The 27,510-nt window shown below is 39.4% G+C and overlaps 2 protein-coding genes across 2 annotated transcripts in view; one reads left to right on the top strand and one right to left on the bottom strand.

Moving 5' to 3' along the window:
- The window catches only part of itpr3 (inositol 1,4,5-trisphosphate receptor, type 3), a 110,762-nt gene that overhangs the window by 13,125 nt on the left and 70,127 nt on the right, over positions 1–27,510 (top strand). Inside the window, exon 3 of the mRNA XM_036212889.1 lies at positions 15,124–15,210. The gene's annotated coding sequence lies outside the window, so the exon portion shown is untranslated. The remainder of the gene's footprint in view (positions 1–15,123; positions 15,211–27,510) is intronic.
- On the bottom strand, positions 512–13,575 carry gpr37l1b (G protein-coupled receptor 37 like 1b). The gene is made up of 4 exons (XM_024292270.2): positions 12,549–13,575; positions 6,204–6,512; positions 5,705–6,076; positions 512–3,498 (listed from the first exon to the last, which is right to left on the bottom strand). The coding sequence occupies exons 1-4, from the start codon at positions 13,197–13,199 to the stop codon at positions 3,325–3,327; spliced, it is 1,506 nt and encodes a 501-aa protein (XP_024148038.1). The 5' UTR covers positions 13,200–13,575; the 3' UTR covers positions 512–3,324.

The raw sequence follows: 27,510 nt of genomic DNA, 5'->3' as shown, positions 1-27,510 counted from the left end.
TAAAGAGGAAAACGGAAACGCTAGCTAAGTGCTATACTGGGGCTTTTTAATGTTTTAATATTTTTTTATGTTTTAATGTTGTCATCACTTTCTGCCAATCAACGGGTAGCAACCAATACAACGGCTCCGCCCCAACCATCCCGTTCTATTTTTCTATGTCAGTGGATGGGAACCCTCAAGAGGTACGGGTCAGAACTGTTTAATGGGTCCATTTAACAATGGAAACGCTAAAAATACGAACCATACCGGCCTGCTCAGTGGAAATGAGGCTTTAAAGAACACGAAAGAGTAAGTAAAAGAGAAGTAAGTGAGATGCAGACGTCCATCAGGAGCCTTCTATATTCCAGCTCTGATATATCCAGTCAAGATTGTCCTTCACACGGATCAAAACCATGGCCACTCTAATAAAAGATCAAAATTAATACTTTACTGTTCTACTTTGGTCAGTTAGATTTATTGTGTTGAGTCTTTACTAGTTAATCTTTGTAGCAAAAATTTCAGGGACTCTTAATGCATAAAACCCAACAACAATAGTTTTATTGTTTTGCAAGGGACACCAACAAAGCAGAGCGAGACAAATGTGGGTACTCTTCTACTGCTGGGGTCGCAGATACTTCACTCATTTTATATTATTTATTTTTACATCTAAGATAAATTCACATAACATACATCCTCCTGTGGTATAAAGTGTCAGTTGAATATAGAGATCAATACTTGCATGTTTCCTGCAAATACATCAAATTCTTTGCATGTTTTTAAGAAGTAAATAATGAAAAAAAAAAAAAAAATCAAAGTCTGTGCCAACCTGCGTCAGGAAAACTCAAACTTTAAATCTAGAGATGAAGATCGAAACAATAGCCAAAAAAAATATATGTTTACAATGAGTTTGCACAAATAAGAGTAGCTGTCAAAACCAACAGAATCATTGCTGTCTAACTGTGTACATGGATTACTTCTTACAAAACATGAACAAACAGAACATTTTTCACACAACCTCTTTTCTGATTTAGCTGAACATTTTAGCAAAGCATCTACAAGATATGTTAAAAACTGTTCATCTACAATTACAGACAAGGTTGAAGAGCTGAAAACATAACGTCATACTGACAGACACTCAATACGTTAAATGTAACTGAAAATTGTCCTTGTAGTTCTCTTAATATTTGCGATTGATGCTAAGGGAACTTAGAAATAGACACTGAATAGACCGGACTAAAGTTTTTTCTCAGGACGGTTAAGGCTTGAATCATTTTGGGGAAACATTTTTCTCCTTTGTTGGTCAGTCTTGAGTTTTCACACTCTGTCACGTTAAAAACACAAATGTAATTTAATCTTCAGACTCTGAATATTAAAATAAAATAAAAAACTTTTTTTTTAGGTTAACTTCCTTTCTCATTTAATGATTAAATAAAACAACCTTTATGCAAATCTCCAAAGCTTTGAATTAGTTTAATAGCTGGAGAGACAGATCCATGCTGAAGGACACTGTGAATTTAAACCGAGAAGCCGAAAGGTTCCAGTGTTCGCATATTTTGTTTTCAGACCAACTAAAGGACATAAGATGTGCATGCCATCATTAAATAGAAAACTTGAGCTTTTATCAGAAATGCTTTTGCTAAAGATAATTATGGAATGCGCCCTGCGACAGACTGGCGACCTGTCCAGGGTGTACCCCGCCTTTGCCCATCAGCAGCCGGGTTAGGCTCCGGCACCCCCGCGACCCCGGAAGGGACGAAGCGGTCTGGAAAATGAATGAATGAATGAATTAGAGAATGCTGTCTCATAATCCATTGACTGTGTTTGAGAACTGGACCAAATGAGTGTATCATCCATAGAAATGGTTTACTTCTGGTTCCAATAATATGAAGTTACTTAAGTCACCATTTATTCACAAAAGGACAATGCCATGTTGGAACCAGAAACCACCAATAAGCAGTGATTGGTCCAAGTCAGTCCGAGTCATTGACTATATAATAGAACTGGACTGAGCTAGTGTGACGTCACCCATAGAAAAAGCCTTGTTTCTGGAACTGACAAAATGAAGCCAGCTCAGTCACTATTTTCCACTATATAGATGTTTCCATGCTGGAGCCAGGTGACAGTGATAGTTAACGTTTCTATGGCAACCACTCCCACCAATCAGGAACAAGATTTTCACCCCTTCCACCAATAGCAGGGCTTGTCAATCAAACGTTCAAGGTGGGGTCAGCGGGCACCGCATGCTTTTACTGAGGCATGTGATTGGTCAGTTTATTACTTGAATAACTGATGATAAAGAAAAAAATATCCTGAAAAAACATGGATTAGCAAGAAAATGTATTTAAAAAGTATCAGAACACGAATTGCTATTCTCTCAAGCAGAATGACTGAGTAATAGCTGTTTAATTATTTATAGAATATGGGATTTTAGCTTGTTGGAGTCAGCAGGTACTTCCTGTTTAGAATGCGAAGGGGAGGGGTCACTCAGTCCAGTTCTCATATACAGCACAATAGCTGGATTACTTGATCCAGGTGTCAGGAGCTGGCCAACTCTTTAAAACACAGATGTCAGACAATAATCAAAAACAGAAGAATGAAAAAAAATTCCACTAATTTCAAATATTTCCTTTATTTTAAATTGGAATCGACCTACAGTATTCCTGATGCATTTCTTGTCGATGACAATGATCACCAATGAGATTTTTTATTGAAGGCATATTAAGATATTCACAGGTGCAGATGTTTTATGAAAAACATTAAACTTTTTCCTTCTTAGGAAGTCTAAGCTTTGAGAGGGAGTTTCTTTTTTTTATTTCATGATTTTTGCACAGACTATAATATGGATTCGTGTTGGCCTAAATGAGTTCTAATCTCACATCTTTTTAATTTTGGCTAAAAGTTGAACTTGCCCTGATTTTCATGTTCAGCACCATCCCTTTCTTTAATGACTTTACAAAAAGGCACATAAACTTCACAGTATCACACGTCAGTGCAGTCACGGGTGGGCCTCGTTCCAGGGAATCCTGGATCCAGGTCTGCTGAGAGTGGAGGTCTGTCACAGCTAGGTGGGAGAAACAGCAACTTTTCTTAGCTGGTAACGAATTAAACATTAGTCCTGGATGAATTGACAGCTGTGAGAATCCATCCTGCATCCTCGTGGGCCAAAAACCATGACGCACAAACAATGTTTATAGTCACAATCAGAGAAAAAGAGAAAATGAATTTGTAGAAAGAGAAAAAAATCAATGTTTACAGCTAATATAAATGTGATGAGAAGCAAATTTGTGAGTAAAGACTAAAATAAGACTGGTCAGGTGACAATAGACTGATGGAGGATTTATGGCTCTAACTGGAAATGGACTGAATGACTGATGTGTCTTTAGCTTTGTCAAAGAAGACAGACGTCTCGTTAGCGGCTTTCATCTTGGCCTGGGTGGAGCCCGGCGAGCCCTGGGCTGCAGTTGGCTGACACTCCTGACAACAGCAGCAGCAGCAGTCCATGAAAGCCTGACCGAGAGCCTGAAACACAGATGGACACTCAGACTGGTTTCAGTCATCGATCTTTGGCTTCTACAGGCAAAAACAGGACTTTAGACATAAGCCTTTAAAGAGATTTTTCTGGTTATCCACTGTCAGCATGTGCCGAGAAAGTCAGTTTTTGAACCCGTTCACACTCATAAACTATATTTTTTCTTAAAAAAAACTGTGAGAGATTGTCTAGTACACAGATGTCAAACTCCAGGCCTTGTTTTCCTACCAACCTGCCAATATAGCTTATTGTTACATTTTAACACAGAAAATGTTACCAGTAAAATCTAATAGTGCATTCACACCGGATGCAGCAAGTTCCAATGTTAGGTCGATGTAAAGACGCCATCTGACGCGGTGCCATTTGTGCGTTGGGTGCGGCTTCATGAGCTTATGATGTTTTTCTTATTTTCATCAAGACAATAATAAAAAGATCCCTCAGTTTTATTTGTATTTCCCCTCTCTCGGTTTAAAGCTCAAACTGGACCACAAACAGACAGAAGTACGTTTAAAACGGTCCTCAGGTGCAGCTCTCCCTCCAGAAGTGAAGTACACAGAACCAAGAGAGACTCTGAAAGATCTGGTGAAAATAGACACAGCAATGTGTTTTCCTGCACCTCTGTAGAGCTTTCCAAAACATATAAACCCAAGTTACTCACTCAACATCATCCATGTTTGCCATGATGTGGCAACGGGTGAATTCCAGAACAACTTTGGCGGTCGCTCCGCGGGAGGTGCATCAAGGCGATGAGCAGTCAGACACGAATTTGAAGCGCCTGCCGTGTCCGGTGTGAATACCACATAAGGGTGTATCCAGACTGGACACATTTGGTTTGCTTCAAGTAAACTAAAGTTTTTTTTTCCTTAATAATCAGGAAAAAATTAAGCGGGTTGGTCCTGACCTACAGACCTTTCCAGCCTGAATACACCCTAAATAACACACGCTTTCTGACTTCCCATAACTCCTCGATTGTTCACACAATTCAATCAGCTGTTTCTGACACCGAGAAAAACAGCTTTTCATATCAGCTTTACATTGACGCAATGTGAATCCATTGATTGAGTCAAATGTCACATATCAACGCCAAGCTGCTTTTCCTCGCTTCAGAATTGTTGAGGGTTGAAGAGTTATGGCAGTTAAAAGAATAAACCGGGTTTAACATACCTAGTCCAGGTAATCAGCAGCAGATAAGTTTTTGGAAAAAACTGAAGGATTGTGGTCCTCAAGGCCTAAAGTTGTGGTGCGAGTGCTAATACAAGGATAGGCAACACAAGGCCTCGAGGGCCACTGTGTCGAAAGACCTCTGGTCACACGCAAGATGGAGCCAGAATCAATCTCTACCCGGAAGCAGAAATTTTCCAACTTTAGGAAACCCATCAAAATGAGATTTTAAAAACTTTTCAGAACTATCAGCTTTTACGCTTTTAAAAGTGAATAAACTGTAACTGTCAAACAGTTTACTGTGCAAGATAAGCTTCAAATGGGACAGAGAACATTCATCGTTTTATTTCTTTCAAGTCAAGTGTTCAAATTTGTATAACTACACCCGTTTACCGTCGGAGAAAAAGACGTTGAAATGCTGTTTTTACTCTGAATCAGCTGATCAAAACCAGCGACATGCCATTTTCTTCTCTGTGACAGAGTGTCACAGAGAAAAAAAACGGCAAATGAAGGTCAAAAAAAGAGAGAAGAAATGGGGAAAAAAAGTTGGAAAGCTTAAAACGGGGTGTCCCAGGCGAGGATTTCTGACTAAGGATTTTGTGAGCAAAGAATCCTTTTTTGCAGCCGGCTCCGGCAGGGGGAGGGGCTTATTTTTGGATTCTCCTAGCTGTTTCTGCAGGATTTCCAGATATTCAAGCCCTCCTCATGACTCATTTACCTGGTTCCAGCGACAACCTTCCATTAGAGACAATGCGGCCCTCGAGGCCTGGAGTTGCCTACCCCTGTGCTAACTTTTAAAGTCAGAGCTGAATCATTTCTTGGTTCAAGTAAACCAAAGCCTGCTCCAACTGCTGCTTAACTAACAGTGACGAGAATTTAGTCAGCTCAGTCACGTCAAAAGCATTAAGAGTAAACTTAACACAACATTTTTCCTCTCAAGAATCTCTTGGTTAATACTTCTAAAGAGCTTGTGTGTTGCTAAACTTCCCAAATGCTCTCATCAGACTTTATCAGCAGTTTCATGGCCTGACCTACCTTACACAAACACAGCAGCAACACAGGAGTTATGGAGCACTTGAAGAAAAGCAGGAAGTGATGCAGCAGTGCCAGCATAGAGGCTGTGTCCTCAGAAACCGTGATGTGCGTGTAGGCCAGCGTGATGTTGCAGACGTGTTCAGGCAGAGCGCAGAGGCCGTAAACCACGGCTAAAGCCAGCAGCGTGCAGTTCAGCTGGTGCTCCACCGCCTGGTGCTGCTGACGCTTCTGCCCGTCAGAACGGTCCTCCAGGCCACGCGCCTTCTGGGTGGAGTTGGAGTCGCTGTTCACGTTGCGGGTGGCCATTTGGCAGAGGATAGTAAAGACCACCGGAAGGCAGAAGTAGCAGCCAAAACACCACCACATGCGACCCTGAAGATCAGATGAAGGAGTCAGAAAAGGGTTTAGTTAGTCTGGAATTGAATTTTAACCTGAAGCAATGTGGATTCATGAATAGAAATATAAATGGGCACATGATGTGTGGATGCAATTATCCCACCTGGTGATACCTGAGCAGCAGAGAGTGGAGGGAGTCGGGCAGGTAGAGGGCCAGAGGAGAGAACGGCGTGATGGTGCATGAGTCGACCATGTGACTGCTGGACGGGGAAAGTGCTTGGGTGAGTTGCCACAGAAAGATTTCGGGGCTGCCCAGCGTCACAGCGGTGAGCCACACCAGCAGCAGCTTCAGCAGCACCGACTGGCAGCGTTCGACCCGCCTGGCCTTTGACTGAGACGAGGAGGTGGCGGCGTGGAAACGAGCAATCCCCAGAGCACAGAGGGTGAAGGAGGTGATACCGAGAGACACGACCTGTGGAGACAGAATCTGTTACACTTCACAAAGAAATCACAACAAGGTTTTGTTCAAATTCTCTGTGAATTTAATCGAAAAGACACAATTGAAGTCTTCATGTTCACAAGCATGTTTGCTCCAAGTGTTTTGTTTTCTAAATTGCTGATCCAATCCTCCAACAGAGGCATCCCACTAAATTAGAATGTCATTTAAGTTTTACTAAAACAACAGTAAAATACTACAGATTTCATGTCTATTGGGGTGGTCAAACTTTTGGGCTCGTGGGCCACAAGGGGTTTAAAATTTGACAACCAGAAGCCAATGCATGGAGTTTTTTGGTAATCCTACATGATAAGAGAAAAAAATAACATGAAATCTGAACAAAAACATTCTTTACTTTTGACTAAAAATTAATTGTTAAACTTTAAAAGGGAACATTTTGGAGTTTTTACTTCAAAACTGTGTTTTTTGTTGATGTCATTCAGAGAAAAATGCAAACTTAGAGAAATGTTGCTTTCATGTGATGTTGGGAAGATCGGACAAATGACCTTCCGACTCGGAAGACTGTAAACGTGAGAAAGTCCATAAATCTTCCAACACCACATGAATGCAGGATAACTTTATCACATAAACAAAGCTCAGTGTATTTATAGTGTATGGATAGATACCATAATGAAAACAAAAATAAAACATTAAAAAGGATTATCAATAAAATCTATTCTTGTTTGGCGGAAAAAAATTAAATGGTATTAGGGGCCGCATGTGGCCCCAGGGCCGTAGTTTGCCCATCCTGCACTAGATAATGTGACAAAGTCTTAATCTTCCTTTCTATCGCCTTACCGTTAACATGGACTCTCAGTTAACATCCCCACCAAAACTGCAAGACCGTAAAGGGTACATCATTAACAACCGGCTCAACTTTGTTTGGAGGGTCCAAAAAAATCATGATCCGACATGGATTAAGTTCCAGAAAGGAACCAAACGAAGACCTCTATTCTTGATGAGAAACACCTTAAAGGAAAAGGTAGTCAATCCCTAATGAGAGCAGAGTGGAGCTAATCTAACATTAACATCCAGCCATCTTTTTAACCAACTGAGTCCATTTCAGAGTTCCTGGACAGAACCCAGGCATACACGGGACAAACGTAGATGTAAATGGCGTATACTAGCGCTTGTTTACCTTCCTCGAAATCCCAAAGCACTTCACAGCCACACACACATTCACACACTGATAGAGGCTCTGCTGCCAACCTTCCATCAGAGGCAGCGTGGGGTTGAGTGTCCAAGGACACTTCGACACATGGGCAGGCAAGGCAGGAATGGAACCCGCAATTTTCTAATCACAGGTTGACTGCCTACCCTAACACTGCTGCACCACGGCCGTCCCAAACTTCACATGGAAAGATCCCAGCAGGGACTCAAAGACCTTTTACTGTGAAGAAAGAGCGCTTAGCTTTACACCACCATGCAGTTCACTTGCACAATATACATTTAATTCAAGTTTTAGGAAAAACAACATGACAATGCAAAGCTCTGCCCACTCCAGGTATGGTCTGCTCTGGCTTCCACTGGCAGAGTGGATTTGTCACTTGGGCTCTCTTAACTAAAGAGAACGAAGGTAAAATAGCATTTCAAAGCAATTAAAGACAGACACTTCGCTTAAACGCATGTATCCATTCAAAAAAATTATCAAACTTTTGATGTTTAATTCATTTAATGAAGGAAAATTGAATAAAATTAAAGGACAACATTTCACAGACTTTCATGCGGAGCAGACCAACTGCTTCTATTAGTTCTGAGGCTTTTGAAAAATGTGAAATGTGTTGACATAACAGTATTATATATATATTTATTTTAATGGCTTTTTATAAATGCTAAAATCTTTGCTTCAATACTGAAGACTTGTGGTGTGAAATAAACCACTTAATAATTTTAAAACTCCTGCAGAGTTATCCTGGTTCCTTAAAAATCCATTGAATGACGTATGCAAGCACTTCTAAAATGAAAAATCTACATGAAAAAGAGATCTCTGCAGCATTTTGGTGATTTAGAAATAAAATTATTGCATTTTATGAATGAGATTTACAAGAAGAGGACTAAAACTGACGCCAAAACACTTCCACACACAGCTGTATGCAGGCCGTGGACTTAAGCTGCCTGGATTTGATCAAACGTCTTTTATTCAGGATGTAGCACTAACAGCTGCAGGAGAAATTTAGAAATCACTAAAGCTGAGCAGCTAAAAGTACAGAGTGAAGTTTCTACATACAGTTTTTTTTTTGGGAGGGGCCACTAAGTTTCCTCCTGTTCAGAGTGCACGCAGTCATCTACCAGGAGGTTTGAGAGCACTTCGTGTTCCTCTCTGCTGAAGAGCTTCATGGAGACGTGGACTTGGCTCACTGCCGACGCACCGACTCCTGGTTTTCAGACCAGAACTGGGATGGATTTGCCAGCAAACTCAATGACCTGAATCCCGGGAGAGCCTGTGGTCTGATGCCAGGGGGATATGTAACACTCCGGACTCAACAGTGGCTGACGGCTGCGACTGGAGCGAGCTGGATTTCCACCGCAGCTCAGCAGACACAGGCTGGTGGTCTTCAGGCCACGCTGCTTTTCAACAGAGAGTTCCACAAAGAGCCTGAACCAGATACTTATACACACAGCAGAATTGATGTTGGTTAAATTATACAAAATCAATTTAACTTTGTGACTTTCCTGCACTTATATAAAAAGACCAGATCTACAAATAAAGAGGGTGGTCTCCAAGGACGATGGTGAAAGTATTTGGTCTTTGATGGGGCTGCTGGTTCGGGTGACGCTTCACCCTATTTACTCAGATTAGGAAGGTTCTGGTTTAAATCTTGGCCAGCAAGAGGCATTGTGTGAAGTTTATAAGTTGATTTTTTTTAAGTTTCAGATTTATTTCTTGTTCAGGAGTGTGTGTATCAATCCCTCTAATGGGCTGTCAGGCCTGTACCTTTCCTTTACCTGAACACAGCTGGATACATGGTGAACGTAAGGATGTTTTTTTTTATAAAGACTCAAACTAAATCCAGAATTTTAGGTTAAAGTCACTTAATGAAATAAACATTAGGGCTATATAACCGGATCAATGAAATGTCCTTCAAAATTATTCATAAATGTTACCACACATAGCACTTATTTACAAAGTTTAAAAAAGATTGATTTTAATTGTTCTAGAATCTTTGCCTCATGTTTTCTGATATTTTACGATCATGTGTACATTTTGGAAAGACTTAAAATGCTTTATAGCAACGCACCTATGTTCAAATTATAAGTTATTTTCTGATTTTTGGTTATTTTGTGCAAGGAAAGGTTAATTAAAAAAAACATTTCATTAATTAATTTATAATTATGTCTAAATATTACATTCATAAATCTAAAAATGCTAACAAAAAACAGTGTTTTGTGTTTTTCACAAAGAGATTGTTTTGTATATTAAGAAAATTTGATCCAATAAGAAACTGTTAAGACATTCAAAGCCGTGTGTTGTTTGAATCTTAATTTTATTTATTTATTTAATTGTCATTTTTTGTTTCTCTGTCCAGTCCTTTGTTGCCCCCCGACAAGCTCAAGTTCATTATTTTGTAGCTCTCAGAATTGGCTCATTACTTGGAGTGTCTTGTATGATTCTTTGTATGTGCTGCATTTCGACAATAAAAATAAAACAAAACTCTTCAGGCCAGTTTTAAATGGCACCACATTTGAAGGGAAACGGTGGTCACATCCTTCTTCATACCCTGACATACCTTAAGCGAGTTCAGAGTTTCTTGGTGAATGAAAGCCCCTAAATGCTGATAGGCTGAGGGGTTTTCTTCCTAATGCTGCGTTCACACTAAACGCGATGTGTGTATAGAGGCGTCCAGTTTCAGTGTTAAGTCAATGGCAAAGACTCGAATTGAGGCAATCTGAAGTCCCGCGGCGTGATGTTAGCGACTGGGCTACCAAGGTGGTCTAGCAGCAGTGTGAATTGGACGGTGTGGCCAGAGGTCAAACCTGCCAAAATTTAGTTGCATTGGTTGCATCATTGGTTGCATCTACCAATCAGGAACTCAGCTTTGGCCATGTGACGTTTTCAGTGACTTGATCAGTGGGTAGAATATTAATCAAATGCAAGTTTTTTGTCCTTAACTTTCATCTATTTCCTTAACTTGCTGGGGTCACCGGGTTACCAGAGCTTGTCCCGGCTACTGTTGGGCAAAGGCAGGATACACTCTAGACGAATCGCCGGCCTTTTGCCCCACAGTGGCTCTCCAGCCTCCTGGAAGTCATCACTCGCTCGCTCAATACGTCAGCAGATAGAGAACCACTGTGAGGTGTGGAGGCTGCCGGCTCAGGACGCCTGAACTCTGTGATATTTCTCTTATTTTTCATCAAGGCAATAATAAAAAAGGTCCCCTAGTTTTATTTTTGTTTCTATCTTTCCCCTCTCGAGTAAATGTGAGACTTCAAACTCAGTCACAGAGACACAGAAACACAGCGGCAGTGGCTGTCAAACAGACAGCAGTGAACTAGCTCCCGAAATCTCAGAATGATCTGATGAACACAGACATTTAGACGTGGAACGGATGTTTTAGTAGAACTCTTCAGAATAAATAAACCTGATTTCTCAACATCATCCGTGTCTTCCATACATTTTAAGTGAGATATACACAAATACCGCTCCATAAAGTGATTATGTTATAAACTAGGGCTGTAAGTGTATCACGTTAATCAAGATTTATTATTTACAGACATTTTAGTGCGTTTTTAATTGTGTTAATCTCATTTTTGCGTCAGGTGGTTAGTTCTGTGTTCTGAACACCTGGAGGAGCATTTTATCTCATATCATTGTCATTTAGGAAAAATATAAATATTAAATAAATCATTAGAACTCATAGGTCTATTTTTAATTTAATTTTTTTTTTCTTTTACATGAACTGCGTTCCACTCTAGCTGCTTTTTGAGAAAGGTGATTGTTGTGAGAAGTAAAAAAAACTAAATTTTTAAGGTAAAGTTTACCGCTTAGCGCTTGTTTTTGTCCACATGATGAAAGAAAGGTTTATTATTTAAAAAAAAAAAAAAATCTAAAAAGCTCAATTCCTCAGCAGTGTTTCATTTCTTCTTTCTTAGATTCTCTTCTCTATTTCCTCTTCATCTTTTACAATGTTATACTTTCACACCATCACAAACTTTAATAAAATACCTCAAAATGATGCTTTCAAAAGCAGTCATTGCGATTGAAATTGATTAATTGGATTAATTCGTTACAGGTCACAAACAATCACACAAAAACTAATTGCATGACAGCATTACTAAAAACACTATCTTGTAGCTCCTCCCACATGCGGCCGCGGCATCAAGCTCGGACAGGTGGCAAGCAGCGAATTCGCAAATTTGTCACGAGAATAAAACCCCCACTTTGAGCCTGTCGTCACATAAACTGGCCTTCAGCTCACAGATCCACCAACCTAGTTCTGGTGAACACATCTTAAATTAGAAGCCCACTTCAGATCGGTCAAACTCAGCATGAAATGTCTTGAAACAGATAATTATTAACCTCTGTAGCCAAGCCCCATTTTCTCCAAAGCTCAAGCTGAGAGTCAGTAGCAAAAGCTGTAAAATCCGCTGGGCATGAATAAGGAACTCACACTCTCAGGTCTGCAGCTCACTTCACTAAAACCAGCTCAGCAGCCTTGTGGTAGAGTGTCTGCCTTGAGACTGGAAGGTTCAAATCCATAGTCGAGTCACCCCAAAGACACTAAATATGGGTTGTGGCCGTAGGAGATTCAGAGAAAAGCGACTCATCGTCATTCAGAATCTACTGGAATTACATTGTGTTAATGGTTGAAAAGTTACAGTATGTTAAAGAATTTGTGCTTAAGCGTCACTGGCGACGCCTCAGGTGTTAAAGGGTTAAATCTCTATTGTGATTTACTGTTTCTTGCCCCCCATGAGGCTTCAGTGGGATCTGCTTTTATTGTTTTACTGTTTAGGATTTGTAATTGTTTAGATCACTGGTCCCGCTCCCCCTCTGACAGAAAGCCGACCCACCTCCATATAAGGCACCATTCGGCAGGTGATGTCACCCAGGATCCTCCTGTGGGTAAGGTGGTTCAGGACCACGACCGGGAGGCAGAGCACTAGGACCATGAAGTCCCAGAAGGCCATGCTGGCCAAGAGGTAGTTCCAGGCAGACCTCATGTAGTAGTTGTTCCAGACAATGCACATGACTGCCATGTTTGCCACCACACCCACCGCCAGAACCAGACCAGCCAGGAACAGAACCGCATAGGCGACATACAGGCTCTCTGCCAGTGGGTAGAAGGGGTTGAAGAGTCCGGGGGCATCGTGGGGGTCGGAGGAATTACCCACGGATTCTACTTTAGTCATGTTGCTGAACTCGGTAACCTGAGGTGTTGTCACCCATTCGTTCTCAAAGGAGTGGCTGAAGGTGGATTGTTGCTCTTCTTCATCTGCACCGCGGGCCAGGCGGCGCTGATGGTCCTGGTCCAAATCCAACATCTCAGACAAGCTCTGCTCTGAGGAGTGCATCTCATCTAAACGTCTTCCCTGCTTGCTAGTCCATGTTTGCCGAGGTTTGACATCAAACTGCTGCCCGGCGTAGATCGCATCAATGACCAGCAGAGGCAGGAAGAGCCGCAGCAGCATGCTGACTGGTGGAGCCATCAGACACAATCCCATAAGAAATAGCAGTGACAGATACTGGAGAAGTTGCAAACGGATTCAGAGAAATCCCTAAGAAAGTTCCAGTGTGGAGGTTCAAAAGGATCAGCCTTTCTTTGGAAAAGTTTCTAAATGTTTCCTTAATTTAAGAAGCTTCAGTGAAAAAACAAACAGGTAAAAATCCAAAGCTGTTTGTGATCCTGGTAAGAAGAAGGTCCTCTATCTTCTAATCCCAGACCTCCAACTTTGCTACTTCAAAACTCGTCGAGGTTTTCTCCCACCCATGAGTAATCCAAGCACACGTCCAGGAGGAGGAGGAGATGGTAGCTCTGTGCCGGCTGTGCTGACTGAACCTCTGAGGGTCTCTGGGAACCAGCAGCCCTCTGGAGCATGGCTGGATGGAGCCTTTGTCAGCACACAAACAGGCCTGGCACGCACACAAGTACACACATCGCCCTGCACACCACACAGGCACATCTTCTTTTGCTCCTTTCCAAACTCTTTCTCACACAAACTCAGCCTGATCCTATTTCAGTGCTACTGCCCCCTGGTGGTGACTTCGGAGTGGAGATCAGATAAGTTCACTGCAAGAACTTTGGGATTATTTGGGGAAAGTTTAGAAATATTATTAATGCCCAACCACCACAAAGGATAATATTTCGATCTCATCAAGGGAGAAAAGTTCAAAAAAGTAGAAAATACTTTAGAAACAAAGAAAAAAGATCCAGCAGACACAAACTGGATGAAGCAACAAACAAAACCACACAAACTCCACATTTAGATGAAACCTTAATGGTTTTGTAAGGATTGTCATTATGCCCTGATGAGAGACTGATGAAGTTTCAATTTTGGGGCATAAAATAATGACCTGTAAATGAAACTGCATTACACAGGGAGGAGGGTGGACACAAAAACTCCAAATCAAAATGCAATAGATTATAAGTTATCATGATTTTCTTTAGTCTTTCAGAGTAAACTACATCCATATAAATTATCTTATATTACCTTTGGAACACTAAAAAGCAAATTATTTGAGAAATATTAGTAATTTTCGTCAATTCTTTTGAGCTGGTAGCTTTGCGGAGGAAGTGTTTGTGTTATCCTGTCTCTTCCTGGTGGGGCGGTCCTGTAAGGACCATATTGTTTTTGCAAGGACTAAAAGAAAGAAAAAAAGACATAAAAAGTCCCTAAAAGACCTCAAAGGAAAAGCCCAAACACACATAACCAGTGTGTAGTAGAGCACAAAATACACACACACACACAGCCCTAACTTCAAAAAAACTTCAGTATTGTTACTGCATTGTTTACTATTATTATTTTTGTTCTATCTTTATGCACCTTTGAGCAAAAAATGCGACCCCCGCCACATATGCAAAAACTCGCTGAAATTGACACACACTTTAGGAAAATGAATTTTTCGCATAGTGAACGAACCCCACCCCCCAAGATGATGACATCATCGCGATCAAAACCGCAATCGGATAAAAAATTGATCATGGAGCAAAAGAAAGAAAGAAAAATTGAAATACATAAATGAAACCAAAACCCACATGTCGCGGATGACCTCGCGGAATTCTGAAATCATCATGGGATGGCAACATGACCTACATCTTGGCGGCCATTTTGTGGCAAAGTTTAAGATATTTCACATTTTTCAACAATATGGAACAACGACCGTTTTATTTGTGCGATTTTCAAGAAACTTCACAAACATATCGCAGGATTGAGTCGACAACTACCACAGAAGTTTCATTGACCTTTGACCTTGAGAAGGGGACACCATCTTGAATTGAAAAAAAAAAACTCCTAGTGTTTTTTATCGACCGTCTTGTAACTTCTCGTTCATCATTCATTTTAAAATGTCAGTTGCAAAATGCATGATCAAATTGAAATTGTAATAGTCAATTACAAAAAAATATTTTTGTTTTATCATTTTTGACAGAAATGTATCCGAACTGCAAAAGAAAACAAGATTCAACAGCAGAAATCCAGGAAGGCAGCAAATCAACAAAGAAGGAAACAGCTGCAGGTGATTTTTAAACACTGCTCCTCTCAGAGTGCACACCTCATGCTTTGAAAGTGCAGACTTTAACACAGATAACAATAAATAGAAGTGTTTAAAAAAGGAACTGAGGATTTGTGATACTCTCTCTAAATGAGTAGGACATGGACATGTAGGAACTTTGAAGCAAATGTTGGGAAATGTGGCTTAATTTTCCTCAAAGGCAGCAGTTTTAGACTGAAAAAATGAAAGAAAAGAGTTTAGTCTTAATTAGTGGGTTTTTTAAAGTTTTTTATAAATGAACATGAAACAAGCAAATAAGTCATGTTAATAAACATCTTTAAGAAATTTGCTTTCTTTTAGGATGAAAGAATGAGTGTGACTCTTTTAAGCAAGTTTTCCTCTAGTCAGCTGGTCAGGGGTTTTAATCCCCAGTCTTAACTATCATTGTTTTCTTGGGTAAAACTATAAAAACCTCAAATTTCCCTAAATAGTAAAAAACATGTATCTCACTGTAGATGAAATCAACTGCAAAGACTAACATAAAGTTAAAGAGCAAACTGTCCCTCTCTTGATCTACCAGCAGAGGGCGCTGCTACGCTCCTTTAGCTGCTTTGATTGGACCAGATGTCCACATTAATATTTAAGGATTAATGTAAGGAAAAGCTGGTTTGCTTTGACAGTTTTAAACCTATTAAGGACACATCTGTCTGGAGTCATTGCCATCTTCTTCTCTTGGACTCTGTCTCGCTGTGTGCAGAAAGTTTTTCAGAACTTTTTCTAATCTATTCAGAGTAAAATGAATGTTTAACTTGTTTCAGTCAGGATTTAGAGCTCATTTGGACCAAAAGTGCTAAAAGTCCTCAGTCATCTTATGAGCCCAGTAACCTGGAAATGTCCTGTTAGATCTGTTTTTATTGTTTATTTTTATTTATTTGGCACTCTCAAACACTAGCCACTGTAAAAAGCTGTGAACAAAATAATTTTCTTGCAAATCTAAACTCAGTAATGATCCTTAAAAACATTAGATACACACAGATGTGGTGCAATATTGAAATCAAAGGTTAATTTAGTCATGTGAGAGCATAAAACTCATTCAGCCATTTACAGTTTGTGTTTGTTTCTCCTGAATAACCATTTCTAACAGAGATTAAAAAAAAATCCCAAACCTCTAGAGCTGCTCTCATGCTTGTTTCTAATGACTCCTGTCATCGTACCTTCTGATTGGCTGAGCACAACTGATTCAGGTATTCAGCAGGACGCAGGGCGAGATGGAAGCCATGGATGAAAGTGGTCTTAGAGGCCTCTAGATCCCAGCCTGCTAGTGCAACGTCCATCTCCACTCTACCTGCTGATAATTCATTGGATCAAGTGATGACCGAAAACCAATGACTGTATAAGAGAACTGGACTGAGCGTGATGCCACCCATAGAAAATTACTTCTGGTCCAAAAAAAAAAAACACCCACACACATATACTGTATATATAAATCCAAAATGGCGATATCCGTACCGCGGAAAAATGGCCATGGAACCCGAGGTAAACTTTTTCACAGCCTCGCTTTGTCCATTTCTATTTATGTCAATGGGCTCCACCTACTTTTACATCTGATCGGTCAGTTTATAACTTGAACTACAGAAAAAATATGAAAAGATTTAGCATAATCAAGAAAAACTCTACCTGAACAATAATGTTTATTCTGACTAATAGAATGACTGAGTAATAGCTGTTTGTTTCTCTATAGAAGTCTATGGGATTTTGGCTCCTTGGAGCCACTTCCTGTTTGAAATGCCAAGAGGGAGGAGTCACTGTGCCCAGTTCTTATTAATGCCAAACACACATGATCTCGGTAATTAGCTGCAAGTAGGACACAGGTGGTTATTTAATCCCAAATGTAGATGCACATACTACCAGAGAGATGGAAAAACAGAGTATCAATGATCCAGTCAGATAAATGTAGACCTGCACTAAAGTCTTGATCCTCTAAATAAAGACACTGTTCTCCAGGACAGATTCAGAAGGCAGCACAGGTCAGCGGGAAAACACACACACTTACCTTTTACGGTCAGCAGAACATGTCGGTCGGTGTGAAATTGCAGAACATAAAAGTCCCTCTCAGGTCCGGTCCAAATCTCCTGACGCTGCTGCCATGTTAACCGTGAAGCAAACCTCTCTCGCACTGAAACATAAGTCCTGCTTGAATAATAGTCTGAAAATGTTTAAAATTCTGTGTTTTTTATTCAACTCATTAAGATATCAGAAAGTAAATGGCTTTATAATATAATCTTTACATTTTAATTCCCATATTAACCCTAAACCCGTTTGGTATTAAAGGTTACACCATCACTTTTGATGGGTAATTTTTACCCGATATACTATAACCAATAAAAAGTATTTCTCATACAAATAGATCAAAATATGACAACACATGATAAATTTGAGTATTTCTTTTTATCTTCAACTGTGGTTTATGTCACAAAATGGAAAATAAAAACATAGGAAGATCCTTAAAACATGCTTGAAAATTCCTAAAAAAATTAGGAAATTGAGGACAAAAAAATTCCTAAAAAAAATAATAATAATGACACTGGAGACTTGGCCTTTGGTCCACCCATTCTTGGAACTTGTGAGACTTTGCCCAGGGACCCATGACACTCGAAAACATATATATTACTGAAATATCCAAGCTCCCAACCGCTTTACAGAAGCCCTGTTATACCACTCCACACATCAGGAGTGAAAGGAACACTGTAAGAAAAGTCAAGAAAGACTCTCATTCCATACCTTCAAAGGTACCCGTCTTTATGGAACTGAAAGTTGAGATTATCCACTCCTTGCTTCCCTCCAATCTGATGCACCAACATGCAGACAAATAGATCCATGAACGTCTTTGTTTTCCTCTCCTGAGCTGGTCTCTGGTTCTAAACTGTCCGGCTGAATAGCTCCGATACTGTTTGCTATTTTTGTTGCACCACTAATAATAGCTTAGGGCTATAAGGGGCTGTAAACTGGAGGGAGAGTATTTACATCAGGGATGTCCAAACCTTTTTGCTCAAAAGGCCAAAAACTAAAAAGGATCTGGTCCACAGGGCTAATACAATACATTTTTTTTGCATGTCATGAAATAAAAGGAGAAAATAAAGAATATGGTTTAAATTATTTTAAAATCTGTATTCGTTAAGGTAACACACATCAGTATGAATAAGAAGTAAAAAACATTTGTCTTTGAAACCTTTAACAGCAAGGCCACACTGGTCATTTTTAATTGAGAAAGCAGAGGGAGCTAAAACAAACTTTCTTCCAGTGAAAACATCAAACTGGGATCCTAATGAGGGACGTGGAGATGCTCTTTGGACTTTATCCGTTTGTCGTTCTCGCTCCATCTTGGCTGAAAAAGGCCTCTAAAAGCATCAGAAGTCACTGTGAAGGCTCTTGGGAATTTCTAACACAAAAAAAGCCCAGGACGGACTCACTTGGGTGTCATTTCACCCATAGCCGCAGGCAAAGAAAGCGCTAACAGCGCCACCTGGAGGCCAAAAGTATATTACAGCCGTAGAGTTTTGGAACATCGTAGAGATCAATGGGAAACAGGTAAGAGGTTTTAACTGAACACTCCGTCAAAAGAGAACCTTTGGTGGACCAAATTTGTCCCGCTGGCGCCACTTTGGGCACCCATGCTTTACACAGAGATATGTCGCCAACAGTCCCACCCACAACTCAGAGATAAATTTCTAAACTCCTGCCGCTCTGCAGGAACTATGTCCTAGAAAGTGATACAGGTTTCTTGAGTTTGGCTAAAAATGGCAAAATCATAATAAAAAGATCACTGGAACACGTTGATCTAAAGATGATTAGAGTGGATCTTTTAGTACAGATCTTTTCACAGATCAGAGGATTTAAAGAGTAAACTTTTCCTTTAATTAAATGTATTTTTCTGAAGAAACTACCTCCATTTGCTGGATAAAGTTTGGCAGCTAAATCTTGGGTTAACACTTCTGCTAACCTAGGTTTGTTGACGTTGGGAGTGGACCCACAAGACAGTGGGCTGAACTTTTTGTTTTCAACGATTTTTGATTTTCACTGGTGTCGGTGGCAGATATGTCATGCCGGCCACATCTATCTATCCCATTTGTCATGGGATAGATAACACGTCAATGTAAGGCTCGGGTCATCTGGACCCCATAAGATAGCACAAGGGCTAAACTACTATGTGACAGGACAACAAACTGATGAGCAACAAATCCTAAAAGTTTGCGTTTCAAAAGAGACATTCGACTCCAACCCAAAGGGCCGTGCTGCAGGCAGATCTCTGTCAAGCTCAATGAACTGGAAAAACACTAAACAGGAACGGGACAAAATTCTTTGACAACAATGCAAGAACCTGATAAAGTCAAACAGGAAATAACTGCTTTAGATTTTGCTGCTTGAGGTGCATCAACAAGCGTTGAGTAAAATGAAATCTTTAGGGGTTTGTGTATCAACTAAAGTCATTTACTCCAAATCCAAGGAAACCAAACTGACTTGAAGTTTTAGGTTTTATGGGTTCCACATAAAAACTGCCGTCAGGTTTGACATCATTACATTGAATTATAAATATTTAACTTGTTGCATGTAGTCTATCTTTTCAGGTCAAACAGGTTCCACGATGCGTTGATTTAGAGGAAAATTCCTCTCTTTTATCCCTTCTTCGATCTGGTAGTGCAGCATGCCTTTGAATAAAACCGGAATTACAGCAAACTTATAATAGTTCATTCCATATGACCATAAATGCTATTTAGTACAAATGTGTTTGAAATCCTGACAATCAGGAGTCCAGCACAGCAAACCCCCTCAGACCCAAACAGTCTCAGACTGACAGCTGATTTGAAGCTATAGTCTGAGGAAAGATCAGCGTTTAAACTGAGATGATGTTATGCAATAGTTGAATGTTGTAGCCAGCCCTCCCCTCCCTTCTGGTTAATTGAGATCATCTGGGTCTGTAATCTCTAGAGAATAAAGTCATGTGTTTACAGGCTCAGACATTTTCAGGATTTTTTCAAGGTCTTCTCGGCTCTAAAGCAACATTATCTACATCTGTCCACACTTCATACATACTCAAGAACACATCAACCAAACTGATCTCCAGACAAACATGAAGCTCTTGTGGATAAATTTCCTGTTTTTAAGGTCAATCATGATGTTTCTGTAAATGTAATGTTTCACAACTCCATTCTAGAGGGACATGGAGGTCAGACAGATGAAGGGTGGAGTTTTTCTGACATCATGTTCTGTAGAAAGAGCAGCAGATGCTGCCATTTACAAATACTGAGAATTCAAGCCCACATTTATTTAGACAGTAGAGGCTACAAACGTATTTACTAATTCTATTTCAAGTCAATGTTAAAATCCCAAAGAAACAGAACCAGATGATCCTGAAATTCTAAGTACATCCCGGTTTTATGTTGGAGGTTTGTAGATGTTCATTCACATCAATATGTCCAGCGTTTCTTCAACTCTGGAGTCTGAAGTTAACCTCCTATCAGTGTTGGGTACTTGATTACTTTACCTTATTTACTGGACAAATTGCAGTGAAATGACTTTACTCATTACTTATTTTAAAAAGTACTTCAATACTTTGTTACTTTACCTTTTTAAACTCATACAAAAATTCTCAAAGGAAATAAACATAATGAATTGTCTTTCATTTAACTTTATTTTTAAAGCAATGATCTCAAACTATGAACATGGTTTAAGACATGACCCGACTTCATTAGAAATCAGACAGCAGTGGGAAAAATGACAAAAATTACAACACATTTTCTCTAAAAGAGAGAGGTCGAAAAAACTGTTAAAACGAAATACATATATTGAATCTGAAAGTATTTTAAAGCACAAAGAACTATTTAGGCTAATGCCACCAGTAGTTTCTTTCTCCTCCTCAAATTCCAAAAAGTAATTCTAACTGGAGGGGGCGGGGCTAGTGATGGGAAATCCAGCTCTTCTTATTTGCAAATGTGTCCTGTGTAGAGGAATATCTCACAACTACTGTGTACTACCCAACCAACTCATTTCAGTGTCTACAGAGGGCATTTGGGGATTCTCGGTGAAGTCCCATCAGTGGTCACGGTTGTCACGCACCCTAGTGTGTGAAATTTGTTCTCTGTATTTGACCCATCCCCTTGAGGAGTGGTGAACTGCAGACACAGCCGCCCTCGGGACCCATTTAGTGGTTTAATCCCCCCAATCCAACCCTTTAATGCTGAGTGATTTTTGGAATCTTTGGTATATCCAGGCATCTCCAACCCTGTTCTTCGTGAGCTATCTCCCTGCTTGTTTTGCGGATAATCAGCTTCAGTAACTCCTGCTCACCTGAATCAGGTGTGTTCAGTCAATCAGAAACTGGGCTCACTCAGTCTAATCAGCTTGTACTGAAACAGGGTTATCTGCAAAACAAGCAGGAGGGAAGCTCACGAGGAACAGGGTTGGAGATGCCTGGAGTAGAGTTGGACACGGCGAGTTTCCATTGTTGGTCCGGTTCTGTTTCTTTGATGACATTTCAACCCTGCAATGAATGAAACCAAAAATCACTGACAGCTGGGCGACTCGCACAGACTTTTAATAAATATGGCAATAAAGAAGTTAGCAGTAGATGTGTTTGTCTTAAAGTCCCGCTCTGATCATCGTTTGATCTATTGTAAAAGCGTTCGCAATGGTCTTTTAATTATAATTATGCTGTTTTTAGCCAAAATTTATATAAAAAAAACAGAAGTTGTTGGCATTGGGAAATTTAAGCAATTTTAACTACAATTTTTTCTGAAATTTAGGCCAACCGCAGCGCTCTTTCATAGTTCTTTCATGAAATTTCCAGTATTTCAGCAAGTTTAATATTTTCCAAAAAGCTTTTGTATTTTCAGCAAATCCCGTCAGCAATTAAAGTAAATTGTGTCACCATTTTCAGCAAAAACCTTCAGCATCTTCAGCGACTACTTTCAGCAAAAAGCATTCACACTAGTTTTATTGCAGGTAATGCAACTTCTCTAGTTCGTTATCTGCAGTAATCAACTCACCAATAAGTGCAACAATAGTTGTAACTCCAATATTCTATCAACCAATGCTTTACTAGAAACAGCTGTAAATGCACAAAATGAATTCAAGCATCAGATTTCCAACTTTGAGAGAAGCTGGATTAGAGTAGGATCTAGTGTGATGATTAGAGCCACTCCAGAAGATTCCAGACTTTATCTGTTAAATTCCAGAGCTGAGTTTAATCTGTACAATCCAAAAAACAAGGTAAGGCAAAGGCAGACTTGTCCTTATCTTTTTTAGAGACTAGAGTTGTTTTCATCTCAAAGCATTACAGTGTTTGATGCAAACTGAAAAGTCTGTTTTTTCTTATCTTTGATCAGCAAATTTCCAAAACAGCGTAGTAACAAATCAGATGTCTCGTTCAGCTTTTTATTGATCTTTTTTTAAAGTATATTAAACCCCCTTATAAAGGATTGTAAAGAAATGTGATGCTGTTGAAATATACTGACAATCCTGTCAATCATGTTTACAGTTAAAGTTACAAAATAATCTTGATTTTCTTCTGATCTTGTGAGAATGCGCGTCTTTATTTCCATCGACTTAGTTTTGTTCTTTAAGGGATTTTTGAGTAAAGCTTCCATGTTTAGATTATGTTTTGTGATGTTGTTTTGTGTTATTGCTTAGTCAACTGTTACATCAGGTTTTAGTAACCAACTGTACACAAGTATATTCTCTGTTCACACCCACCTTTCAAACACTATTGTCAAGTTTGCAGACAACACAACTGTGGTATGTGTGTGAAAAACTCAGATAAGAAACAAAGATGAGTCCATCTGCAGACAGGAAGTTCAGCATCTTGTGCACTGGTGCGCTCAAAATAACCTGAACATCTCAAAAGCAAAAGAAATATAAAATGACTTCAGAAAACACGAGCATTCATCCCACACTACAAAAAAAAGGTTAACAAAAAGCTTGTTTCAAGAAAAATGTACTTATTTTTGTCTTGCAACAAAAATAATCTTGTAAAAAAGTTTTTCAAAAGTAGAATAATCTTTGTTTGAGTGACCAGAATGTTTTTTCTTAAAATATAAATTCTTGGTTAAGACCGTTTTCTTATTTTTATTTTAAAAAATGTTGACTTATTTCTTAAGGTGCTATCTTTACACTGCAGAACAAAACAAGGACGTGCAGTGAGTTGTAAAGACCACATGCTGTAGTTCTTCTCATTTCAAGTAAATCTTTGCTGGGGACAGACTTGATGGCGGTTTAGAAAAGAACATGCAGACTGTTTTTCATATTCAAGCAAAGGCATCAGTCAATCAACCAGCTCTAAAGGTCATCCAAAGCAAGAGAAAGTTGTTGAGCTGGTTCATGGAGGCTATTGCCACAAGGGAATATTACAGTATCATCTGCAAACATAAAAGTATTTACATTTTTACTCACATTTGGTAAGTCATTATCATTATTAGAGAACAGTAATGGACACAGGTTTGACGCTTGGTTTGGATGATTCTGCATCTAATTCACCTTATATTATCATTCCTATATTCCTTCCTTCATACATTTGTTATGGGTTGTATTGTAAGCAATTGAAATGGTTGACATTTTAATTCTATTTAAATGTTTTAACTTTAAATTCTGATGCTAGACTGAGTTGCTGAAATGTATTTTATTGAACATTTTTTTCCAATCTTAACAAAACATCTATATTAACTATATATGTGGGACTGTAAACTGAATGTAGCTGCTGAAGATGCTGGAGCTGATATCTGAAAATGCTGAAACTGATAGCTAGCTAACAATGCTGAGGCTAATAGCTGAAAAAGCTGAAGCTGAAAGCTCGCTAAAATAATAGTGAAAATCCAAGTTCGCCTAAAAAATTGGAAAAATGTCAAATTTTACAAAACTGACAGCATATTGTTAAAATATTAGCAAAACTCCAAATTAGCCTAAAAACTGTAAAAAATCTAAATTATTAAAAACAGCTAGCATAATGGTAAAATGTTTGCTAAACTCCAAATCATACTAAAAAAAGTAAGGAAAAATGTCTAAATTAGCCAAAAAAGCTAGCATGCTGTTAAATTAAAAGCTAAACTCCAAAAAATTCCCTTGTAAAACCCAGTAGTTGCTGAACTGCAGTGGCTCAGGTGGTAGAGCGGGTCGGCCAATGATCGAAGGATAGGTGGTTCGATCCTCGCTCCAGCCGACCAAGTGTCGTTGTGTCCTTGAGCAAGACACTTAACCCTACTGTCCACCAGTGTAGCTCCACTGGTGTGTGAATGTGTATGAATGTTTTGGTGATGGTCAGAGGGGTCGTAGGCTCGAACTGGCAGCCACGCCTCTGTCAGCCTGCCCCAGGGCAGCTACAGTAGTAGCTTACCATCACCAAGTATGAATGAGGTGTGAATGAATAATGGATATTCAATGTAAGCACTTTGAGCGTCCGCAAAAGCGCAGATAAATCTAATCCATTATTATCAATATTATAACTTTTTAAAGTTTGAATCATCTAGCTCAAAGTGTGTGGAAATTCACAAGTTTCAAAGTGCACAAAGTTTTTGAACGATTTGAGCAATTTCTCATTTATTTCCTTTGGGACATTTGTTGCTCAATATTTCAAAAACTATCAAGTTTATAAATACCAAAAGTAAAAGCAGTAATTCCTGAACGAGTTGAATGTTTTGATTTAAAGATTACTGAAATCGTGATTAAGTTTTTACACGACAAAAAACGTCCAGAAAGGTGCAGAAGAATCACTATAGTGTGAATGTGTGAATGTTGTTAAGAATTCACACAATTAATGTTTGTTTCACTTAAATGTCCATTGCTGAGCTGAAGTCCATGGCTTCAGTCAGTTTTCTTTCCATCTGTGTTTTGTCCTGCTTGAGTTCTGTGGATTTAGGTTCTTTTTAAGTTTATCTTTCTGGTCTGTCAGGTTTGCACCAACATCTCCATGTTCTCCTGAACCCGCAGCGGGCTCGTCATCAGACCCCTTGATCTTTGTCAGCAAAGCATTGTGGGCCCAAAAGATCTTCAGTCAACGAACATGCAGGAGCTTTAAGAAATATTGTATGGTTTAGATTTTCTGAAGTTCTGCTTCAGTAAACACAACACAAAGCTGCAACTTTTTCCAATTTGACTTGGTGCTTCTGCTTCACTGAATGGACTCTTTTCTCAATAATAGTGTGGCTGTCTACTTATACTTGAATGAGCAGTTCTGGTTTTACAATGACTGGAGAGAGATGTTCAACTTTAAAACATACAGTAATTCTCCTTATTTGTGGGGAGTTAGGGACCGGAGACGTCCACGAATACACCGAATCTGCACATATGGACAATGTTGTAGTGGAGTTTTTTAGACTTTTCTTTGTCATGTACAATTTTCTATAAGCTCCATAGATCGCTAAGCTCAAACGTTTAGGAAAGGCTCGTGTTCTCCACTAGAAAGTCAAGGCCAATATTGCAGGTGCTAAAATCAAACAAACTGTTTCAGGCTCAGATAAGGAACACCAGCATTTTTTTAGAATCTTCTGTTTCTCATGGGAAAATACAGACTGGGACTATGGAGGGATTTTTGTGCCATTATTCCAAGCGCAACACACACTGTTTTGAGTGTGAAATTTAAATAATTTTATGTACTCAAGAATTATTTTGGAATTGCAACAGAAAAATGTACTTGAAACTTGAAAAATATGTGCAATCGAAGCAATTTTACTCAAGAAAAATTCTCTCTTCTACAATCAAAACGGAGCAAGGCACAAATGAGCCAAAAAACCAGCCAATCACTGACAGACAGCCCAACAGTCTACGAGCTGAATGGAAGAATTTCTGACCGATCAGCATCAACCTTCATGCTCTTGTCTGGACAAGGGTTGACCTGTATGGATGCTGATGGTTTGGGGTTATCTGGCCCATAGAGGGTGGTAGACAAGAGCGGCTATAAAGGAGAGCGTAGTGTATCTTGCATTCCCTTGAGGCTCATGGGGCCACCTTAAGGGAAGTAATGTATGAAAAAGGAGCGTTTGATTGTCAAGTGTATCCTGAAGTTACATGCCCTTATGACCTACGGGTGATGCTGCCCTAACACTGCACTCTAGTCCTCACAAGTTTTCTTGTACAAGTCTGTTTTGAAAAGTTATGGTTTTAAAGTTATAAAAATTGTAATTCTGCTAGTTTTTGGACTGTTTTAGCATTTACTAAGATTTTTTAGGCTATTTTGGAGTTTAGCTAATATTACAGCTACATGCTATCTGTTTTGGCTAACCATTTTTTTAGGTTAATTTGGTATTTAGCTAATGTTTTAGCTGACTATCATCTTCAGTCTTTTCACCTGTCACCTTCAGTGATTTCATCTGTCAGCTTCAGCATTTTAGCTATCAATTTCAGCATCTTCAGCTATCAGCACTAGCATCTTCAGAGGCCGAATTTATCTTACAGCATTCACACTAACATTATCACAGGTAATGCTATATATCTAGTTCATAATTATGCTAAAAAGTTACAGTTTTACAAATTTAGTTCTAGAGAGTTCCATAAATGTTTATCCTGTTCGGCCCGTGACCTAAGGTGTGTTTTGGCCTCTTATTCGACTGAGTGTGACACCCCTTTTCTAATGCATTAGAATCATTTTTTTGCCCGTGTAGACTTAAAAATCTATACAATATGCATGTTTTTAATTGACTTGGAGAAACACAAAAAAGGCATTCAACCTTAACTCCTGTTTCTGATCTGTAAAATGGACTTTCGGGCACCAAAAGCTCCAGGGTGCGGGCTCCACCCTGCTTGTTTTAGTGCAGGACAAAAAGAGGAACTGAGACCTTTGGAAGCATGTCATTGGGCCACCTCCCTCTGAGGGGCTTCAGTCAGCAACTTGCCCTTTATAGGAGAACAATACATATTTAGCGTAGAAGAAAATAAAAATGTTCCACCAGAGCAGTGGCAGAGCGAGGAGCGAGGGGGGCAGAAGATTTTGGAAGGGTGACCAATGAGAACAGCAGAGTGGAAGTATAAATGAGAGGATAAAAGGATCAAAAATACATATTCAAACTGTTGTATTTAAGCTTGTATTGATAAATTCTTAATCTTTGACAAATATTTGAGGGTACTTGAAAAGTTTTACCCCTCCCAGAGATCAATAAATGTATAAATCAATCAATCTGTAAAATGTAATCAGTAACACTTCAGATGGGGTGATGCAAAACACCCAATATAATGTTGACAAAGATAGTTAATACATCTGTTAAGCTTGTAGGCAGTTTATTAATATGGCTTTTGTAGAGTAGTGAGCTATTCCCTCAAGCTCCTGTTTTTTTTTTTTTGGTT

The sequence above is a fragment of the Oryzias melastigma genome, linkage group LG7, assembly GCF_002922805.2.
Source record: "Oryzias melastigma strain HK-1 linkage group LG7, ASM292280v2, whole genome shotgun sequence".
In the NCBI taxonomy this organism is placed as follows: Eukaryota; Metazoa; Chordata; class Actinopteri; order Beloniformes; family Adrianichthyidae; genus Oryzias; species Oryzias melastigma.
The sequence above is the reverse complement of the archived record's forward strand: the minus strand, read 5'-3'. Positions and strand labels throughout refer to the sequence as shown.